General features: G+C 32.6%; 2 protein-coding genes and 1 long non-coding RNA gene across 4 annotated transcripts; 2 read left to right on the top strand and 1 right to left on the bottom strand.

Moving 5' to 3' along the window:
• Positions 1-272: 272 nt before the first annotated feature.
• Positions 273-20,679, bottom strand: Gprk2 (G protein-coupled receptor kinase 2). 2 transcript variants are annotated; one of them, XM_086902700.1, is made up of 7 exons: positions 20,339-20,679; positions 10,469-10,564; positions 6,905-7,262; positions 5,490-6,396; positions 5,144-5,281; positions 4,705-4,833; positions 273-4,425 (listed from the first exon to the last, which is right to left on the bottom strand). In XM_086902700.1, the coding sequence occupies exons 1-7, from the start codon at positions 20,388-20,390 to the stop codon at positions 4,330-4,332; spliced, it is 1,776 nt and encodes a 591-aa protein (XP_086758826.1). In that variant the 5' UTR covers positions 20,391-20,679; the 3' UTR covers positions 273-4,329. The 2 variants fall into 2 exon arrangements, 1 of the variants encoding a protein (XP_086758826.1); XR_015290594.1 differs by lacking the exon at positions 273-4,425 and having other exon boundaries at positions 4,604-4,833; positions 5,482-6,396.
• Positions 4,268-5,328, top strand: LOC147658433 (uncharacterized). The gene is made up of 2 exons (XR_015290595.1): positions 4,268-4,394; positions 4,654-5,328. It is a non-coding gene; the product is annotated as an uncharacterized LOC147658433 (long non-coding RNA).
• On the top strand, positions 20,098-22,645 carry LOC147658432 (uncharacterized). Its single transcript, XM_086902701.1, has 2 exons — positions 20,098-20,209; positions 20,400-22,645. Exon 2 carries the CDS (start codon positions 20,413-20,415, stop codon positions 20,716-20,718), a length of 306 nt encoding a protein of 101 aa, XP_086758827.1. The 5' UTR covers positions 20,098-20,209; positions 20,400-20,412; the 3' UTR covers positions 20,719-22,645.
• The last annotated feature ends 1,406 nt before the right edge of the window (positions 22,646-24,051 follow it).

The raw sequence follows: 24,051 nt of genomic DNA, 5'->3' as shown, positions 1-24,051 counted from the left end.
AAATAGTATAAAGTAAATCAAATCAGATAAATTATTATTTAATCATTTATATTAATTTTTTCTATATAGTTATAGTTACAAATTAAGAAAATTACCACATCAAAAAATAATCACTATCATTAATAAGATCATAAAAAATTAATTTTTTATTTTCTATAAAAAAAATAAAGAAATTAATTTATTTCAAATACTATTTTAACCTCTATTTCACTCACTTCGTAAGAAATCCGTTTCGAGAATTCCATGGCGGAAAACATTATATCTACACGTCATTCCATTGCATTTTAGTCTTTTATTTTACGCAGTTGCACGTGGCAGCGGATAAAAAGGAGTGTGGAAGAAGGTATACGATATAAATACAATGATAATCTCATGCGGATATTTCCGCCATCTCAAGAAAAATTCCCCATAATAATGGGGTTTCTTCTTTGCTAACGCTTATTTCTTTCTTGCACCTATACAAACACGCATATCTACTCCTAATGTAGTCGCTTCCTATTCGTATAGAATTATATAGCTATCGTTTAATATCGCTATCGTATATATTATGTACAAAGGAGAACTTTCACGTGCTTGCACGGAGCCTCAACATTGCTGACGTTTATCAAGACTCCTTTTCGAGAAAATGTAACTAGCATTTTCTGATGACAAGAGTCATCATATAATCATTGCACCAATTACAAAGGAATAACAATAAGCGATTTGTGTACTGGCAATCATATGTAAAATAACATTTTTTATTAAAAAAAAAAAAAAACAAAATTGTGAATTTTCATTTAAATTTGTTCTAAAACAAAAATTTCATTCGATTAATAAAAATAATTAAATCAACATATTATTTATGCACTGAAAAGTAATATAATTATAAGTAAAAATATAGAGAGCTAATTACTAGATTTTATAACTAGTAGTTATTCCTATGCAATTTAGTAACTACAAACGCCTCTCAGAGTGTCCAACTTCCACTTGCACTTAAATCATAAACGAAAAATGAAACAACAATATACATTTACACGAAAAAGTGGAATGGTTTAATATTTGCGTCATCACTTTCCCTCTCTATAATTGACCAATAAAAAAACATTCTGTTTCTTGTTTTATCGACATAATATGATGAAAAATGATTAAAAAGGAAAAGGAAAAGAAAAATATTAAATTTCTATATAATTTATACATGATGTAAAAAAAGAAAAAAACTAGCGAATAAACGAAGATATATATCTTCTAAATGAAGAATAAAAAAAACATTATCTGGCGGACGTTAAACGAGATTCTACAGCAATTGTCCATCAGAATTCGAGGTACTTATATATGAGAATATTTCTTTGTTTGTTTTGATACGTACGAGTAACGTCGTCTTTCTTCGTTAGACACGACCGATATTTTTTTTCGAATACCCGGTAGCTCGCAAAAAGATTAATAAATTAATAAATGGAGGACATTAGACAAAATCACAGTTGAAAGCACTGAGAGATTCCTTTCATAATCGGAAATATCTGGATGATACGATAATATCCCATGAATGGAAATCGAACTACCGGTATTTTTACTTATGCGATATTCTTTTTCCTCGTCGGTAATTAATTGTTTACATGCTAACTTACGATATTAAGAGTAATGCAAAATTACGTAACTAATCTAGAACCATCTCGACGATTCGAGAATTAATCTAATCTTCAATGATCTTTCATTAATCTTTTAATTTTTGGATATAAGTTATAAATTTTCTAAATTAATTTAAATAAGTGATGGACAAGTCACTAATTTTCTGAACTTCTTGATAATTCATTACATATTTGCGATTTTTTTCCCTTTACTCCTCGAAATAATTTGGAAATAAGATTAAATGATTCTCGATATTGTCGTAGATGGTTAAATAATGAAAATTCTACCGCAATTTGTACGAGAGACACGGTGTTGCATTGTGAGCGATTACAAACTCACGATTCGACCAATAAATATTTTTATCGATTTTTTTCTCAACTTATAAAATCGATATGAAAACATCATTTATCGATCGAATCGAGTCGAATGATAGATATGATCAATAGGAGGTCGCACCGTTATTCGTGGATTAATTAATAATACATATTTTTTTTTTAAATTACTAGATCGATACCGCTGAGACATACACATTTGTTTATCCTAAATACATAGTAGTATATAAATATTTCTAGTAAATGGGCTGCTAAGCAAATGCTTTGTGAACAAATTATTCAATAAAAATCATACATAAATTATCATTATCTAAAATAATTATATCAAATTTAAATTATATATCATATATACATACAAATACATATATATGTATGCATACATATACAAATTCATAAAAATTAATTACTTATCAGTCCATTCATAATTTATCTCGGCATTATATATAATACAATACTTAAAAAAAAAAAAAAAAAAAAAAAAAAATTTACGAGAATCAAAGACTAATAAAACGAGCCATGTAATTGCAATAATTTATCAATAATCTTGAAAGAGATTTCTTTTTCTTGGTTCGCTATTAGCCTCATGTTCTCGTTTACATACTTATAGCCAATTCTTTTTTTCAATAGCATAACAAATTCTCCTCAACTCAGATTATAAATGAATCTTAGTGTATGCGTTTAATAGCATTCATATGCTTTGTTATCTGTGCGATTCATCGATTTTTTTTCTTGAAAAGGTCTTGGAAATATTCGATAAGAGTATATTTTAATATACTACGAACTGAATCATTTATAAAAAAGAAAACTGAATCGCATATCAATTTGTGCGTATCTCAGGACGGGTTTCTCCTCGTTGAAAACCATTCGTACTTAAAAAGAATTATATATATATATATGTATATATATATAATATATATATACACACAAACATCCGTCAAAAAGTAAAAGTATCAAAACACAGACTTTTAATGCTCCTTAAATGCATCTACTCGGTTCGAGTTTCACTTGAGAAGAAAATTGAACTAATTAGGCAGTCGACAATTACACTGCTCACAAAATAATGAACTTAAATTGTAATTTATATTATAATCTGGAGTTTTCAAGATATAATTTGAGTATAGGATTCAGTGACTACTTTGAGCAATGCAATGTACATTCCAAAATAAAATTGGAAGATTGTCAATCAAGAAAGAATACATTGATTATAAATAAATTTCGATTGAATTTTAAATTATTCTATATTTCTATACTAAAAATAATCAGAGGATCATGTATTCAAAAAAAAAAAAAAAAAAAAACTAAATATCAAGAATACTAGGAATATCTTTAAAAGTAATATAATAATAAAAAAAATATCTTTAGTCATTATTCTAACACAAGCGACCCTGTGATTATTTTAAGCAGCGAATACAATTAATTTTAAGTAAAAGATTCGTTAAAAAATTAGAATGCCACTGGAACTTGCTCCAAGAAACGAAAGAAAATTTTTTCGGTTCCATCGGAGCATTTTTTTCACAGTAAATTTTTATCATATTACAATTTTCACGCGTATATTTTCTTTATCCGTTAATAACATTCTTACTATCATTATCGCATGTGCACGCGCCTATCGACTGCTCTAAGTACACATACAAAATTATATGCACGTGACCCCAATTACCGATATGTAATTGCGCCATTCGTAAACATATTTACGCGAACATTGCACACATGCTCGCGTGTGAATGCTCGAAATCACGGTCGTATTCGTGTGCATTAAGTGTACATAGACCAATTGAATAAAGAATACAGTTCAGTAATGGCTGTAAAACATAATAAGAATTTAATATCCAAACGTCATCTTCCATAAATATCTACTATTGCATTTTAATTCAATAAAAAATAAATATCAAGCGCTGCACACGCAAAAATAAATATATTTTGCGATTAATTTCATTCATAAAGAATTTCATATTTCGATGTAATAACTACAGTTGCATCCACTATTTCTTTGCAACAAGAGCAACATTTCTCTTGGATTTTTAAGATTAGGAGGCGCTATGTTCTATGTTACTCTTATTACAAACGTATTTGAACGTATCATTCTCGCAAGTATCAACGTATTCGTCGCTTCTTGCTCCGAGAAACCTGAGAAAACATGTGTCATGTGCTTCTGGTGCTGAAAATGCCTCTTCTCAGCTAGCCCTCTTATAGATGAGTGTGAATCTTATGAGATTGCACACCAAAAGTCGGCGCCAAAGTTGCGGAGTTCAGTCAGGCATCATTTTTTGTTGTTTTTCCTGTTTCAAAGCAGCTTCGGGCAGCATCTGAGAGCTCGTCGACGTCGTCCGCAACGACGACGTCGCATAGACGACGATGTCGGTTGATTTACACTATTTGCATTCACCTTGGATCAGCTGGCTGGCATCTCCGAGTTTTGGCTCTGCGACAATTCCAGTAGATGACACTCTGATAATGGTATCTGTCTTGTACGAGCACTTTGCTTTTTCTAGAGTAAAAAAAAAAAAAAAAGAAACGAATCATTATAATTAATTGATCGAATAATTTTAACGTTCTAATATATAATTACTATACGAGTTCAAAAATTTTATAAAGCATCTATCATTTTTATTAACTTAATTGATTATTCGAATTATAATTTAAATATATACACTAAAATAAATTACCTTTGTTGATTATGGAATGGATAATATTTCTTTTTTTAATTTCTTTTTAGTTTAGACATCAACATTTTAATAATATATACAAGCCAAAGAAAAAGATTCACCTGTCTTCGAAATGGGAAGCAGCCTCTATTTTCGTTATTTGGTGGTGGATGGTTGATCAATAGATCAGGAGTAGGTGTATTGTTAGGACCTAACACGTTCAGTTCCTTAAAACACTCAGTCTCTATCATCTGGAACAAAGAGGGCCAGTTTTACTGCGCAGAAAATAGAATCTCTTTGATCGAACGAAGCATAAATCTTTATGATAAACGCAACTGCAATATAGATTGCTTTGAATGCTAAAACTGGTTTACTGGAACGATAGCAGACTGCCTATGACGTACAAGGAACACTTTTGGTGTGCTATATTTTTCGATGTAAATAGAAAATACATTTCGATACTATAACTATATCAAGATGTTTGTTCCTCTCCCCTCTTTTTCTCTCTTTCTCTCTCTCTGAAAACCGATATTAATATTGAAAGTACGTTAAAAGATTTACCTCGTTCTGCCATGGGATAGACACGCTACCAGTATTGAATTTGCTATAGAAGGTATCATCGGTGGCATCCAAATTGACACCTTTCACTGTAGAAAATTGCTCAATGTCCAATACATCTTTAGCATACACCGCATGAGGCTGTAAATAACATAAGTAAATATATAAAGTGTTATATAAAATTTTAATATTTTTGACTTATTTTTAATAACTATTCATATTAAAGTTAATTATATTTGCTGTAATTTTATGATTTTGCATCATAATAATTATATATTTAAAAAATGCCATTATTCCCAAATAAGGAAAGTATAAAAGGCAAATTAAAATTTGAACGACACCTACTCACATCCGGCACAAACGGCGGTTCCCACATACCGGCCTCGACCCTCTTCCAGTTTAAACACTGAAAGAAGTTATGCAACTTTACTTCCTTGGCGCCGTGTCTACCGCACTTGCAACCCAGTCTGTTCTTCGGGCTCTTTTTTAATAATTGCTGACACAAACTCTTCGCCTCCTCGGTAAACTTAGCGGAATACCTTTCTTGATCTTCTTTTACCCTCCTGTCCACTTCTTCCCGCTTCACCTTTTCCTTCCTTGCACGAAACGGAGCTTGACCCTCTATCATCTCGTACAGAAGACATCCAAAACTGAACCAATCAGGTGAAAATGTATACTTCTCATTGTCAATCACCTCTGGTGCCATATATCCAACTGTACCAACTCTTCCTGTCACCATGTCGCCCTCTGTTATCTCCACAGCCAGACCAAGATCAGATATTCTTACATGGCCATGATCATCTAGCAGAATATTCTCTGGTTTACAATCTCTATAAACTATTCCTTGTAAATGCAAATGCTCCAGGCCACAGACCACCTCGGCTGCATAGAACCTGGCACGATTGATGTCGAAACCAGGCTCACCGCCCATGTTATAAATGTGAAACTTCAAATCTCCACCGTTCATAATTGTCAGAACTAGACACAATGCATCCTTGGTCTCATAGGCATACGCTAAGGACACGACGAATTTAGAGTTGATCTTTTGCAATATATTCTTCTCTATGAGTACCATGGCTTCCCCCTTTCGTTTTTTGATCCGTTTTTTCTCCAATTTCTTGCACGCATACATTTTTCCTGTTGCTCGTACTTGACAAGCGCATACCTCGCCAAACCCACCCTTTCCCAACACTCTGTACATGCGAAAGGTCTTGTACGTGACTGGTTGGGCCTCCAGCCACTTCCATTGAAGATACCTGAGAAAAGAGAGAGCGATTGTTAGGATATGAGAAATGGCATTGATAAAACACTACAAGTATTGCAGACAAATATTTGTCGATTAGAGAACTTTTAATGGGACGCTTTGTCGGCGAGATAAAGATGTAGATGATTGACAGGTTTCATTGGAACTGTAAGTGGAAGATTGGAATGGTTATTTTAATTAATCATGCTATAATAATTACGTTCAATAATTATTCATATAAATTAATTTAACTTTTGATAATCACTATTAGCAATAAATTATTATTTTTTTCTTCATCTAAAGCTATATTAAAATTTGAAATATTTAAACTGATAACTTCTCATTACCATATTTCATTTTAAACATTATCAAACATTAAAAATAAATTATACTTTTTATTTAGCGTTAGTGGAAAATAATATTCCGTTGAATCTCTGAAAAAATAATTCCTCAAATGAATAAATCTCAACGAAAGACCAACCGTCTTTTAAAAGAAAAAACTTCAGTTTGAGTTAAATTACCTATAGAAATAAAAGCTGGTTTGGAAAGCTGAAAAAGGCTCGCCGGCGAGGAAGTTTTTCACGGTCTGCGCGATCTCCACAAAGAGCTCCTTGCCGCCAGTGCTGAGCCTCTCCTCACACTGGGCGATCAAAGAATCGTTTAGGATGTCGACGACCTCTGAGCCCTCTCTCTTCAGGTATTGCTCGAACAGGTCCTTGGCCAGCTCGGTCCGATTCTCATCCATCTCGATCTCGTATTTCTCGATGGCGTCCAGAAAGAGATTGTACCGATGGTAGGATGGTTTCTTGTCCTGGCAAAATTGCCTGAACAACAGTCTACCAATCGGTTGCTGATCCACCACATAGCTGTACCTGATGTCTGCATCAATGAAACGGATAAAGGATTAATTAACGCTTGTAATTCCTTTTCAAGTTCTTTGAAAATGTACAGAGTATTTCACAATCGAGATACGAGATGTTGGAATTAAAACAAATTTAATACAATTAATGTAAATATATTCTATAATAGAAATTTCAATTTTCAATTTTTTTTCTTTTTTGTATGTTACAATTTCTTAAGGAAGAAATCTAAAATCATTCTATTATATCTATGTTTGTCTATATTATGAAAGATATAAAATATATATTAAAGAACGTTATATTTTATTTCTATGTTATAAGTCGTATATTTTTATATTATACGCATAATTTACTCATTTAAATTTGAAACGCTTTCTATCACCTCTTTCACATACATATTTGATGTATATAAATTTACGTGGAACATCTTGGAAAGATAAAAAGCACTTCTATTAAAAAAAAAAAAATCGACGTATAAAATATACTTCATAAAACACTCTCTATAATCAGTCGGAAGCGAACGTTTTAACGGCGAGAAGTCTAAACGATTTCTCAAGCATCAATCACTCAATTACACTTCGTGTTAATTTCTTTATGAGTACTCGATGGGCTCCCTTCGGTTCTCAATTATGAAACGACGCATTTCGAATCCAAATGGGATTAATCGAGTTGTGCGGAATATTCTTGACGCGTGATCCCTGATAATCTATGGCCAATTTCGACACGATTTCGCCGATTATCGGCAGCTCTGAAATCCCGCCATTTTGCTCTTAACGGATTGGACCTTGACTGCAGAGAATTCACTTCGATTCCTCGCGAAGCGATATATCGATTCGTGTTTTCGCGATCGATTAATTTTAGGGAATTTAATGTTACTAGAAGTATGTGCAAATATTTATCTTTACTAAATTGGTTAACTCTTTATAATGATGTTTTTTAAATAATTTTTAAAGAAAATATATATGTTTGTTGATTAAATTAAATTCTTTACAGCAAATAATTTTTTAATTTATTTCTCAATGGTTAAAATGTTATATTAATACATTATATTAAAATAAAATATTACAACATATTAAGTATGATATTTAAATTGGCTTGCTGATTATTAAATCATAAATATAAATTAAAATTCATTACTGTTAAATAATGACATAATTAATTATCAAATATATTTTTACAATTACTTATTATTAAATTATCTATAAAAATAAAAATCCTCAAGTGACATGTATAATAAAATATAACAACAAATAGTTATTTAAATTATATCTTAACTAATTCTTTCTAAGAAACTCATCAAATTATACTATTATCCTGTTGTACAATTTCTCATCAGTTTCACAGAAGAAATAAATTTGAAAGAAACAAAAATCCCTAATCTACCAATAAAAAGAGATGAAATCCATCTCTATATCATACACCAGAGAAACAACAATCTACAGGATTACACCTAATCCAACAAATCTTCTGCTCAATAACCAGGAAACTCTTCCAGCAATTCCCTCTCCCCTCCCCAAATCCTTTAGCGATCCATCCAATTTCAATCACAAAACACCCCACGAAACTCGTTGTTCCACGATCAATCAACCATGGCTCATCAATCAAACCGTAATATCTCACCCCCTAAGACCATGTAATTCGAAGCGTGAGGCACTTCTGCCATGAAAAGAGACACTTTCGCCGCCTTGGGCACTCATCACGGCTTAATTAACCGGCGACAACGTGGGCAGAACAGTTTCTTATCTTGCTATTATAACCTCTCCTCGTCGTGACGTTTTTTTCGCGTGAGATTCAATAATCCGGCGCGAGGTCGCCCGAGGGTTACGTGTTGATTAATCATGAGATTCATGGAGGGAGGAGGAGGGAGAAGGGGGGAGAAGCCCAGGGAAGAAGTATACGACAGATATCGCGTCCTAGTTCCTAAAAAAAAAAAAAAAAAAAAAAAATCGAGATTGAATATTGAACAGTATACGAGTTGACACTTTTATGAGAATATTTTTCGATTGTTCGATATAAATTGATATAATAAAATAAAAATTTTTGTGCAATTACAGATTACAATTCTGGAGACTTTTATGAGAATATCTTTTGCTTGCTCTAGAATAACAGAGCGAAAGAGTGGAATTAATGAATGATTAGATGATTGGAATTTCAAAATGTATGGAATGAGCGTATATAATAATTTTTGTATATAATAATTTGTTTATTTCTATTTATCTCTACTTCTTAATACTAATATAAATTACTTTACGTTGTATATCGTGTTATTTTACAATTGATGCAATACAATTTTTTTTTTTCTCACTCACAACACGATTCTATCGTCGAGATCGAGAGATCGAAAGTTCGTGAACCCGCGACAAACACACAAAGAGGAGCCAAAGATTTTAATTGGCGCGTCTGTTCCATATCTTTCCTCTCTCTCTCTCTCTCTCTCTCTCTCTCTCTCTCTCTCTCTCTCTCTCTCTCTTGCTCGTTTATCCCACTTATCGGCGTCATCTTATTATCGTTATCGGTTGCCGGATTAGAATAACAGGATTGAAAGGTTAGTCGATCGTTTCGAGTGAATATAGACAAGGAGGAGAGGAGGAGGGGAAGAGAGGATACAGTGAAACTCCATTTAGTATCCGACTCCATGAAGGTCTAATTAACCTAATGTGTTCATGTAATAAGAGTTCATTGATTTTCTTCGTTACTTTATGACTTCTTTGCTCGGGCAATGAGCGTTCAACAGGATCGAACGAAATATAGAAATGGCAATAAAAATCAGCAGAAAAAAAAAAAGAAGTAATGTAGAAGATCAAGTGGAAAGAAACGAGCATAGGGGAAAAAAATTTTAATCGAGTGAATGAGAATCAATTGTGATAATATTTAAGATTTGATCGACAATTTCCTTTTTTTTTTTTTTCTTTCTTGATGCCACAATATCATCATTTTGCTACGGTGAAATTAATTTAATTCTTGTTTTTAAACAGAAAAATCTAATGGAATCGTACGTAAATTATTGGTTTGAAATTCTAATGGAATTTTACTGTTTATCGATATAGAAATCATTGGTGCATAGAGCACTGTTCATTGTATAATTTAAAAAAAAAAAAAAAAAACAAAGTAATAATTCTTTTTCTTCTAATAAATGGAGTTTATATATAAAAGAAATAAATGAAAATTCCAAATCAAATCTATCGCAAATGATAATGTAATATATTCACGAGATAAAATACTCACCCAATTTATCTTTTAGGCCTATGCACTGGGAAATGTGCGGGAATTGGAGTATCTTCCGCCATTTTTTACTCTTACCCTTGTTGCTGTCACCACCGCCTGAAAAAAGAAGGATTAATAATTAGAATTAAAAAAATCTTGAAATACAATACTTTTTTTTTTTTTTTTAATCAGATAAGTCAATGAATCACGAAATAAATCTTGTATAATTAATTCACAACGATCAAGAGATTTCGTTATTTTATCAATGATTACCACTACATAAGGAAAAATAAATTGGCGAGGCGAGCGGCGATTTTCCTGGCTCGAAGCGTTTCAATTATGCAACGATTCATGTCTTGCAACGATCGCTAATTAAAACTGCAATAGAGGATCTCCGTTTCTGCGATTCAACGTTACAAAGTTAGGCGTTGGTAATTGGCGAACGTTGCTAGATAATTTGACTTTAACCGTGGAAAACAATTTCGTAATCTCGGAGAAAGAAAAATAAAAAAAAAAAAAAAAAAAATGCACACAAACGGATAAAAATCAACGAATAAAAATAAAATTGAGAAAATGAAATTGCGTATATAGTATCTATTTTTTTCAATTTTTTTTTTTTTTTTTTGTTTAAATATTACCCGTGAAAAATTGGAGATAATAATATTTCGAAAGATTTATAAAAATAAGATTGGAGAATACGATATCATATTTTTTTTATCTCTCTCTCTCTCTATATATATATATAATCTTTTTCCTCTCCTTTCTAAATTGGAAAAGATTCAATTATGCTCAGTTGGTACGTATGGCATTACGTCTATAAGAGGAATCGATGGAAAGATTTCATGGAAAAATTTCTCGACCGTGCAATTATGTTTCTGACGTCCACAACCTTTTTAAATTTCCATCCCTCTATGTCACTCTCGGCGTGTCACTCTCTTTTACCCACATCCTCCACACGTCCTCCATTTCGAACAGCTCCCCTCCCCTTGCTCTCCCCTTTTTTCGGCCGATACACCATATTCTATCATGCATATCAACGATGATATCAGATTGAACCTGTCGTTGATAATTTGTAGAAATTCTACGTATCTGACGGATAGACGTCAGGGAAATTCCTTCACGTTCCTCGACAAACTTTAACGAGATATTTTATTCATGAAATTTTACGTGTAATAATGTAAGAAATGTAAATTGTAAACAGCCACTCGATAATTTTATCGATCGTTTCTCTAGCGTGAAAGAAGGTGAAGAGAAAAGGAAAACTAAAAAAAAAAAAAAGTGAAACTCTACCAGATTTGAGGAGAATAATATTTTTAATTTTGAAAAATATTATTGTTGGAGTTAAAAATTCTAAAAATTGGTGAAAGAATAAAATTTGTTTGCTCGCGAATAAAAGGATGATGAAGATATCTATCGAGATGAAATTCGAAAATTCTCGAACATTTTTCAAGCATGCAGTGGAACCGTTTCGTGGATAATCGATACGCGAGAGAGCAGAGATAGAGTTTCCGTTGGGAAACCACGATTCAAGTGGCACAATTCCGTTTTACCGGTCGGTAATTAATAGTTTTCCAACGTATCGACAGGACGAAAAAAATTTCGATCTTTCTTTTCTCGAGAAGAGCGACGAATCATCTGCATTATACAACAAAAGATAGTTTAATACTAATTGCATCTTACAAGAGAAACGGACAGATTAATTCATTATCAGAATCAACAGGTAATAAATTAAAAATCAATTTTCACTAATGGAAAAATTTAACGTAGCATTCTTCTCGAGAAATAAATTCACGATAAAACTGTTTCTAATGTAATATTCGTAAGAGAGTGAGAGAAATGATCGAACATGTTGAAACGTGACAAAATAAATTTTTCAAACGAAAGAGATTCAAATGAAAGAAACACAAATTTATTTATTATATAAATTGATACATTTCATCTTTATTTCATTTTATAACGCCACTTCGATAAACCGAGAAAATTAACCGAGGCATCCTCTTCTCGGCAATAATTCAACCGTGGCGTCCTCCAATCGACTTTCGACTTTCAAAAGGAACCTCTTCTTCCTGCAATCGAAGAAAGGGGGACGAAGGAAATTCAGTCGAATCGATCCTCGGTGAAAAGACTTCGAATAGGGGTTGAATCGAGGGTGGTTTTTGCGCCCGATCGTGTTTCCACGGCCGTGCACTCGAGGGTCTCGTGGAAGCGGAAGTGGAGGAGTCGAGTCGCGAGATCGGACAACTCGTAAGATATACGCTATGCGATAAATCAAAGAGGACTGCCTCTGCTTCCATCCACAGAGAATTTCTCCTCCATCCTATTATTTGCATTCGACTGTTTTTTTTTTTTTTTTTTCGAATTTTTGGATCGAGTCGAGATCGAATAATTGTCGAGCGAATATTCGAATTTTTAAAATGATCAATTTATGAAAAGTTAATTGCTATGAAACACGATTTGGAGAGATTTTATTTATCATTTTGATCAACAGAAATGAAATCTAGGGATAAAGAAACAATTCGCGTGTTATTTCATCGTTTTAATTTATATTAATTCATTACGTTAAAACGATCGTCCACGATGTAATTATATCATAGTTGGCCATTAAAGCGGACGAAGCAAGACGAGCCTTCCCCGTTTTTTCTTTTGTTCGCTATCTCTGTATTACTATCGTGCCAGAATTATTATTGTATTTGCCTCGTTATTGGCTTCAATAAAACAGCGATAACACCGATCCCCACTTTTCCATGATATGATCCCCAAGAACGATTTGAATCAACGCGAAACAACGTTGAAAACAAGATATACGTGTGATCTTCTGTTTTCATTTTTGTGAAAGAATGTATCTGATCCATCGATCGAATTGAAATTAGCGAAGGAATTATTTGGCAATAATGAAAACGAGGGAGATTGTAAAGAAAGAAATCGAGAGGATAAACATTCCGATGTAGTGTAAATGAACTAATGAAAAAAAAAGTTGGAACGTTTATTAATTGAGTCGAGAATGTTTACGAGCATCCGTTGAAAATTTAAACGGGCGAACAATTCACATCGAGTGTGCAAAATAATACACGATACGATAATAATCTTCGTGTTTGTTGCAATATAAGAATTTGTGTTGCGATATATAAAATTTAATAATCGATCGAAATAAAATCGAATAAAACGCGATCAGAACGAAATGGAATCCCCATTAATTTTCTCGATATATTTAAATTTATATTTTTTACCAATATTTCCAATATTTCAGTTTATCATCATCGTTCCATTCGATATTTCAATTATTTCTTACTTTACCTTCCCAATATTTTTATTTGTTCATTTCCCAACACTTCAAATATTCCAATATCCTTTATCGTTCAATATTCAAATATTTCTCTTTAATTTTTTATCTCCTTTTCGATCATTATACTTTAATCAGAGTGATACATCGGTTCGTTTCAATTTCCCGGACAAAGCTTCGCAAAGTAAATTTCAAACGAAATAATCGAGGTCGGGCGGGGTTCATTCATCTCAAAACTGTCATAAACGCGTTACATTACAACGTCGCGGTTAATAGCGGAATACATTTGCAAATTAATGGAAAGTGGAAACTAAATTCCGCGGCAGAAAGCGGAGGAACTCCGTTGTTCCAACGCGATCAAATTCCTCGTTATGATTAATGATCGCACCGATTTTGAACAGTGTGGCGAATGGTGAGTTTCATTGATGAAGGCCGGTGAATGGGGATCGCGGTATAACGATGGTAATTAGCAGGAGAATCTCCTATTGTGCAAGCTTATTCCTTTCTTTTTTTGATTGATTCTTGGACTGTTTAGACAGGATGAATTTGAGAATATTCTCTCTCTCTCTCTCTCTCTCTCTCTTCTCTCTCTCTCCACACACACACACACACACACACACACACACACACACACACACACACACACACACACACACACGATCGATGGAAAGGGAGCTTTTGAATAAAAGATTCAAATTTTTACCATTTTTGAATTGGAAAATATAATGTAAGTAATGTATTAGTAAATGCTGGTTAAGCATTAAAGTATATTACATATTCTGTGAAGTTTTTTTTTTTTTTTTATATATTCAAACTTAAAAGAAAAATAACAACTAGATTGCTGTTAAGCATTTATTTGACGATTTAATTTATATACAAGATACAAATTTTAAATCTATAAAATTATTAAACGAAATAACGTCTAATTGTAAAATTGGAGAAACGAAAGAATATAGTCATGATATGAATGGTAATGATATTGAATGGTGGCAAACAGTATAACTACGTAGATTTAATATTTCTCGTACAACTCAACGTGCGTCAACGAGAAACGACGTGACGTTTCAAAATAATCGTTGTCCCTTTTCGGATCTGCAAATGCAATCGAATCACGTTTGTAACTAACGGTACAAAGAAATTTATCATTTATCTCTCTCTTTCTTTGACCATTTTTATATATAACATATATAAAAATAGAAACGGAAATAGGAAAAATGAAATAAAAAAGAATTGTAACTTCAATGAATATAAAAGTAATTTTCTATTTTACAACCAACGTGCAATAATTACTGAATTACTAAACTAAATAGAAATTACGAGTTTCAAATTTTATTAGTTATTCGACTTATTTTCAAAAAGGATTAAAAATTCATGAATACGAATTTTATGTATATTTTTTACGACTCAATGTATAACGAACTTATTACTTTATAACAAATTTTTTAAAATTTTTAAATTATACAAATTATAAATTAGAGAGATCTGAAAATCTTGAACGTATATCACGTATTATTTGAAAATTAATTGCCATTTTCCGCGAATTCCTATTATAAATAATGCAACTAGAAAGTTAATTAAATTATTAAAACTCGGTGCCAACAGGAAGCTTTCAATTCATTATCAACATATTAATTGGCCGAGTATTTTTGCAGGAAAGGAAGCATGGAATATTGCTTCAAACTTCACATTTCAAGTTTATCATCATGAGCACTATATCTTGCAGAGTATATTTAAAAAAATTCGAGACCAACTCTGTTTGAAAAAGTCTAAATAAGGAGAAAAATTTCGCGCGAAACTTCCAGATAACGGATTATTACCAGTATATTGCAATACTCATCATTTATAATTATATATATATATATGTATATCGAAGAGATTACACGAACAGAATTATGAAAGACAAGTTTTATATTTATAGAGTTTCAAAAATTCTTTAAAAAATTTTTTTCTCTTATTATTTTTTCTTTACATAATGCAATTACATTCAATATTATTAAATTTATCTGACAGATAACGCTTGTTCATCTTTTATAACAAATAAACATTCCTGTGATCGAAAAATTCCCTAGACGTAAGATCCCTTGTAGAAAATAAAATATTTTTCCTTGTATATATTCTTTTTCACACACACAACAATTTCCTTTACATTTCCAAACATCTCTTTTCATCTCCTATACACTATTTTCTTTTATCCTATTCAATCTTCATCAAATTCACTTTCCCTTTGCATTTTAAGAATTCCCTTTTTATATTCAATATACAAGGATACAAAGTTTCCTTTGGAAAATAACTTCTCTCATACTTCTTACTTATAAATTTTAACACGCCATTGTTTTCCACACTGTGCAATTCTTCTTATCCCATTTAATCTCAATTGAATGAATTGCCCCATCAATTAAACGTTTTAAAAATTTTCCAAATATCAATTTTTAAAAGAAATACAAACATTTCTTATTATTCTTTTTTCTTCGCATCATCAATATCTCAGCAAACCAAAATCTTTTCAAATCTTAAAAATTCTTCAGATATTAATTTCAGAAAAATTTAAATTTTTAAACTTAATCTTCTAATCAAGTATTCATTTTTTTTTCCCCCATATATAAAATATCTTAACTCTTAATTTCTCCCTAGATATCAATTCTATAAAAATCTTAAATCAGTTTTCTAATCAGGATAGCAACTGTTCATTTTCCTTTTTTTTTTTTTTTTTTTTTTTTTTTTGATATAAAATACAGTAAGAAATCACCCTAAAGCGAAATCTTTACTTTTTTCAACTCTCTGACCTCGATTTTCAACAACCCAATCCATCGTCCCATAGAGATTACTAGCACTGCGAAAACGACACCCTCGCGGCTAGCAATTAACCCGAGCGCATTTCTTACGTAATTCTCCCAAACGTTCACTCCACTCCTTCGTGCACGAACAAACACATGTATAATATTTATAAAGTTCAGTGAGACGATGCGATTATAGGCCCATTGACGTCGTTGGCGCATCACGCGAGCCCATTTACCTACTTTTGCCTTGGCCACGCAACAAGCTCTTTTTCTCTTTCATACTATACATATGTATATCCGCCTATAATATTTTATTTCTCAAAGACTTAACGACAATAATCTATTATTAACCGAAAATCTCATTTCGTTACTTTGTCATATAAAAAGCTTATAAATATGTTCATTTTGTTGATTTTATGTGGTTTTTTTTTTTTTTTTTTTTTATCTCTTCCAGTAACTAACTGGGAGTGGTTCAATATTTCAAAGTTAAAAAAAGTGAACGTGACAGGCTATCGAAGTTCATATCTTGAACCTTATAGCTTATAATTTTAATATTGCTCTTTTGTAAAATGGTAAAAATTAAAAAAAGTAACGTAAAGTAAGTTTTATTACATTTTTCTTGTACGATCTAGAATAATATAAGATAGAGTAAAGAAAACCTTATTTTAAGGTTAGTATACATTATTTGCAATGTTAAGTAGAATTCAAATCACTGACGTAAATATATGTCCTTATTTTTTTTAATTGATATTTTCAATACTCGCACGTGAATGATAAAAATTGCAATATAATAACTAAGAGACCTGAAATTTGATTTTATTATTTTTTCAATGAATAATTAGATATAAACGTTACTATGGCCATTGATAATTTATAAGTTACTTGCTGTGATAGACACAATGTAGCACATTGTTAAAATATTCTAAAAAAAAAGAGAGAGAGAAAAATGTTATTCAAAATTCAACTATAACAACTATAGAATATACACAATTTCTATCTATTACGATTTCTCTCTTTCTTTCCCTTTCCGTTCAGAAAGCCTTGTCACAGGATGTGAGAAAGCGGCTGGCACTACGCTAATTAAAATTCGCCACTTCTTCGAGCCTGCAGCCACGCAACACGCCCATTCCCCGCGAACGAATCGATGGAATCCTCGCTATTCCCGTCCTTGCCTGCGGTTTATCGCATTTCAATCGGATGAAAGGTGGAACACACTTCCCCTTCGCGGAGATTCCTTCACGGTGAAAGAGGTTTGATGGGATTGGATCGAGGTTTGATAATTTGACTCGAGATTCTGAGATAGGATTCTTGCTTGTAAGGGATGGGTTGCTTGTATAATGAAAACATGATTTCTAGTTTAAAGAATTCTGTCTTTCATTAAGTTTTTTCCTTCTTTTCTACTTCTAATTTAGTCATAATGTTTTGATAATTTAAAAATTATATCTAAGCGTTTGAATTTTATTATGGGAGAAAAATAATCCATCGATGATAAAATTGTATGAACGAAAATTGACATTGATCGTATATAAAAAATTTATAAAATTTTTAAAGTGAACAAACTTTACATTGAAATTTTTGAAAAATTGCTAGAAATGGTATCAATTTTAAGAAATTTAATTAATGGATTATATACGAGTGACTTTAAAGTAAAATATGAACAATGATAACCTAACTTTGGAAGTAATTATAACAGAAAAAGAAAGAAAAAAAGAATTCTGGAATAAAAATATGTTTAACGATAAAAATAAAAAAATGTATAAAAAAATTTCTTAATAATATTTCATCTAAATCAACGATCAAATTTACGATATTATATATGATTAATAATCATGATTGATTGTCCAAACTCATCTAACCTAATCATGTTAACCAAAAACATTTCTACCGCCATATTGATTGATCGGTAACAATCAGAAACAGACATTTATTTGATCTATAAGAAAAAAATAAATTTTACCACACTGATATTATTCCACACTATAATATAATCAGCACAATTAATAATTTCACAATAAAAATCTAATCTAATCTAATCGTATCAACCAAAAATATTTCCACCATATTTGATTGGTAATTGTCACAAACACGAATCTAAAATCTTTCCCAAGCCAAAACAGACGTAGAATTCGCCCGAAACATTCAACACCGGTAAAAGAAAACTTTTGTAATCAGTTCGTGCGGCCGTGTTAGTCTAATTAGTATTCCAATATCGTAAGACGCTTTAGGTAAAGGAAAGTTTAGCTTCCTTAACAACGCCGCCTCGAGGCTCTCGCATGAAATCTACAATTACCGACAGTGCACGGGCACGAGCACGCTCGTGAACTCGTGTCAATCCTCGGTGCACTTTATTGCACGCGATACAAAGGGCAAGAACGTAATAAGGTAAAGTATACAGTTTAATTAGGATCCTGTGCCGGCGCGGGTTCCCATTAAGCCATTTGCATGTAAACCATTCAGCGTGGAGTAGCCTCTCTAATAGCAACGTAATTTCGAGTGTGGCGAATAAATATCCGTGGGAACATCGGCTTGGTCTGTTTGTCGCGAATAAAACAAATGAGTTTTCATATAAAGTTTTATCATATATTTTTGTTTCGTTTTCTTTTGGTTGCTTATTCACGATTTATGCTCAAAGTTTGAAAGCGTATTACTTTATTGCTCTATTGAAAGTTCGTGACTAAGAAACGATCGTTATTTTTATTGAAATTTTTATTATAGTTAAGTTAATTTGAAATATGAATTCATTATCATGAATCATCGAAGAATTTTTTATTGCAATAGATACTAATATTTTTAAACAATAAAAATAAAAAATATTTCAACTTATTTCATTTAAAATAAAATATCATCTATATATTTTTTATTTAAATTAAATTTCTATAATTTACGTTATTATAAACTTTTAATATCGAATAAAATTTTAAAATATATTTTTAAAATCGTTAAATCTATTATTTAATAATTTATCGTTCTATTTAATAATTCTTTTGTTCGTTATAAAATATTTTTGATTGTATTTACATATGATAATTGCTCGCTATTTCAATAGTATACAGAAGATATTACGGTGTTTAGTATAACAAGGAACACATAGTGCACAAGAGAACAGCATTGCATCGCAACATAACAAAACAATTACATAAGATAATATGGAACAAGTTGCGTATGGAGTAAGAACCGGAAATTTAATGTCTGTGCTGATGATACGGAACGTGGATTTCATATAATGAAACCCTATCTATGTAACTTTCAATGCGATGTTTAACCAATATTTTTTCTTCTACACGACTACAAAAATTCTCAATATAACTTTTTAAACATTGATATATCTACGGTCAATAATCAAAATTATAATGATAATAAAATAGATTTTAATTGAAGAAATATTAAGGTTTTAATTTCTATATTGAATAATAAAAAAAGATTAAGATTCTTCCTTATATTAACTTAAACAAAAACTAACCTCCAAGTTGAACTAAAGATTAGATATCGAGAATAATAGAACTTTTATATGAATTGCTTCCTGAAAGTTGCAGAAGGCTATAAATAAACGTAAGTTCATCTAAAAGCAAACACATACGACGCTTAAATCGACGAAGAACCTCATTGGAAAGACAGTGTATACGCAAATAATAGTTCCGGTAATAACAGTACTGTCAGTCAAGTATCACAGGTGCTATCCGCTCGTAGTAGGTTAGTTAGGTTAAGGTAGGTTAGTATTCGCATGATGTGAAAAGAAAGACATGGCGAAAGAAAGAAGCAAATAAATAATACGAATAACATTTCTAAATACAATCATACAATCATCTACACGGCAAATAATTATACACCACTTACCTTCTCTCGCTTTGAGATACACAGTGTTTGCTACAATGTTCTCCAACTCCATCAATTCCAGCTTGATCGAGTTTATGCGGCCGAATCAACGGGGAGAAACCTGGTGGGCGACGAGCAAGAAGGGGAAGAGCGTAGGCCTCGAGCGGAAGCTGGAACGGCTGATGTCGTTTTACGGGGTTGATCACCCTGTCGGGCTCCAGCAGACCAGCTCCCATCTGCGGCCCCAGGACACCACCAGGGCCGATCAGTCCCCCTTCACCGAGGACCAAGGACAACAGGAAGGACGCCGACAAGCTGTTGGACGGCTTGATCGACTCAACTCGAGTTCGAGGTTCGAGGTTGTCCGGCGTGAGTCCCGCCGTTTCGCGCTGACACCGTAGGAACCACCTATCGAGTTGAACTCGAGTTCGTTGGCCCCCTCTGTCGGTCAAAAGCCGACGTTTCCCGCGCGCCACGGAATATATGTATAGCAAGCACGCAAACGAGTTACACGAAACCGGACTTTTCACTTGTCACACTTTATCTTGATTTCCTTGATCCACGGTAATCCCAGGGTCAAGGAGCAGGTTTCTCGAAAAACACTTGTGCCAGCGAACTTCTTCCGTATCAATTGTGGATCGTCGCATTTACGTGTGTTCGCACCGTAACTCTCTCTGATCCACAAAAAAGAAACGTGCTAAATGAAGCTTCATGGAGATGCGGCAATCGGTAAGTCGTTACGGAATCAGTCAGAATGCGTTCGTTCTTGTTTTATATGTTGTGTAACCTTTCTATCTTATTCTTTCTCTTACTCCGTGACTGAAGATGATACACAATTGTAACGCGCATTCACGTTAAGAGAAGAAAAACTATAATTGTAATCACAAATGTTGTTATGATTCGTCGTTATTCGTCTCTTTCTTTCTTTGAACTGACAATACTTTGTGTTGTCCTCTTTAAATAGCAGCAAAGATCGTGCACAAGACACACCGCTAACGATCGCTTTCAATAATCGTTACCACAGCAGATCCTAGTGACACGTTAGCATGCCATCATAAAAATGTCACGTGTGTTCTGCGGATTCACGTACGAACACGACACTCGTATGCACGTAGCAAAGCGCCTTTCACTTTAACGACGGCGCGGGAGATGCCTGTGCATCCGCTAGATTCCTCTTTACAGATCGTGTCTTCGATCGTCGATTCGTGAATGTCGAAAGACTGATCACCCACAGATTTCTTCCTTTCTCTCTATTGAATCTCACAATGGTATTACCGGTGAATCGAAGTACAATGGAAACACGAATTTAATCTTCGCTCTAGCAAACGGATCGAAACTTTATGTTCCGTGTACAAGGTGCTTTTGACGAATACCTTTCTATTTGTAAATTTCCAGTTTCCTTTCGTGTGAATGCCGCTCCGTGAAGCGTTTAATGTATTCCTCTTTACATCGATCCCTGATGTACATTCTAGAATGAGATTTCAGATTGGCCGTTATTAGTGTGAAAGGACTTGCGTCCACAGTGGCGTAGCCAACGATTACAAAGTTGAAAATTTTTATTAATTTATAACATGAAATGAATCTCAAGGATAATAATTCTTATTTCTATTCCTAACTCGAAATATTCCTAACCTCTCGAACAGACATGGCCGATTTTGTATATCAAAAGATGATCACTATTTAAAATGTTTGCTACGCCACTGCTTCCTTGCGACGGGAACGAGAGGATATCTCGATCGTCTGCGCCGGTCGGTCGTTTCTTTGCGTGGCGTGAGTGAATTTTAAAAAATCACCATGCTCCTCGCGCCTCCGCCGATTTATCTACAACGCGCAACAGACACACGCACTTATCGTTGCGCGTTCTGCATGCGAAACTATAGGCGCGCACATGTGCGTGAACACTTTGCGCAGCAGGTGCGCTACGGGGATAAAGATAACGACGAGACTAACCGCATCGTCGGCGTAATATCCAACGCGGTAATCTAATAACTTTTTCCAGAGCTCGATTCCCACCGATCATCTCTCTCATCCTTTCTCTTTACACGTCTCTTTTGTACATCACGGCGATGGAAATATATAAGTACATAAAGAAGGAAATATTTAAATTGAGGATATAATAGACATTTTTCTTGTACAAGAGTTTAATCTTAGGATATAAATGTTCAGAATTTTTACGATTGAAAAAATCTTTTATTTATTGTACATAATATTTTTGGTCATTGATCGTTAATCACATCATATGTTGAAGAGACAAAATATAAAAGAAAAAATATGCGATATTAAAAGCGTAAAAATATAGAATACTATGAAAATTCTAATAAAAACAAATTTCATTATCATATCCTGTATATCCCCACATTACTTGATACAACTCAGTCACGATCATAGTCGTCGAATGGACTTCCAGTGGAATTAGATTCAAACTAGATGGATTCTCATCAAAGTGGCTCTTACAGCTTGCTGCATTACACCGGTAAATCCTATTAAACTGCAACGGCTAACGAATGGGTAACCCGACACGGACTCTAAATTAAGTAACAGGCGAAAAAAGGGGGAAGTGGGGGATAGGCAGAAGGTGGCGGCGGAAGAGGAACGACGAAGATCGTTAAAGGTTTTAAACGCTTTTTCTCGATGACGCGATTCCGGTACCGTAGAACCGGATTAGGAAGCGGTAAGCAATGATGATAACGAAGAGAAAAAAATATTAATAATATCATGAGGGAAATAACGATAATCAGTTTCCTGATTTTCCTATCTTTCTTGATTAATTAAAATTTTTTTCTTCCTATTTTTTTGGTTTATTATTAAAATCTATTATTATTATTATTAATAATAATCAATAATTAATCAATAATTTCACACAAATTAATATAGTATCCGTATATAGTGTATTTCTTAAAAAAAAATAATACGATTATCAATAATATTTTAGTTAAAATAAAATTGTAATACTAAATGGTGAATCGACAATTTGATTATTTAAATTAGATGTAATATAAATATCTTTTTCCGTATAAATGATCCTATATCACACAACTACCCAATGCAGGTGTCATAGGAAAAACTTCGATCGCATTAATCATCGAATAGATTGGATAGCTTTTGCTTGATTCTTGTTTGAACAACGAAGAATGAAACTGGTATTTCTATAACTGTGAAACGTGGAAATTGTTCGCACATTTCATAAATAATAAGTTTTCTCTATTCCGAATTTTATATATCTTTCCAAAACGATGTATTCACGTAACGTTTTATAATGCTTTATTCCTTCATCACTCTCCCTTACCAATCATTGATACCATCATCATTGTGTTAAAAAAGAATAAAATGCTCGTCGTTATGTATGATTAGATATAGTTATGAATACGAGAAACAAAGCTACGAAAAGATTTGTTTTCCGTCGACTGGTTCGCAAGGGATTATATGTAGAAATAGAAACTGCCAATAATCGATCAATCGTGGTGGACATCGTTGCACGTATATATATATATATACATACGTGGGAAACATTGATATCTGTTAAAAACATCTACGATGTGTCAATCAGTAATGCGTTTTATACGTAACGATTATATCACATAGTATTAGGAAACTAAGGAAAACAAAAAGAGCAAAAAGGAAAGTAATTGAAAAAGAGAAAATTCAAAAAAGACTGATAAGAAATCAAGGAAGAGAAAAATAGGGAAAGAAAAAACAAGAAATTTATAGGAAAAAATCTATAAACGATTTGGAAG

This window comes from Apis florea, unplaced genomic scaffold (assembly GCF_048593485.1).
Source record: "Apis florea isolate Af1SG1 unplaced genomic scaffold, ASM4859348v1 contig_2272_pilon, whole genome shotgun sequence".
In the NCBI taxonomy this organism is placed as follows: domain Eukaryota; kingdom Metazoa; phylum Arthropoda; class Insecta; order Hymenoptera; family Apidae; genus Apis; species Apis florea.
The sequence above is the reverse complement of the archived record's forward strand: the minus strand, read 5'-3'. Positions and strand labels throughout refer to the sequence as shown.

Excerpts from the sequence above, each read along its gene's own strand:
- Gprk2 (XM_086902700.1), bottom strand. The coding sequence starts at position 20,390 with ATGGAGTTGGAGAACATTGTAGCAAACACTGTGTATCTCAAAGCGAGA. Across the intron at positions 10,565-20,338 it reads GTATCTCAAAGCGAGAGAAG|GCGGTGGTGACAGCAACAAG; the intron begins GTAAGTGGTGTA and ends TTCTTTTTTCAG. Across the intron at positions 7,263-10,468 it reads AGGCCTAAAAGATAAATTGG|ACATCAGGTACAGCTATGTG; the intron begins GTGAGTATTTTA and ends TCATTGATGCAG.
- LOC147658432 (XM_086902701.1), top strand. The coding sequence starts at position 20,413 with ATGCGGCCGAATCAACGGGGAGAAACCTGGTGGGCGACGAGCAAGAAG.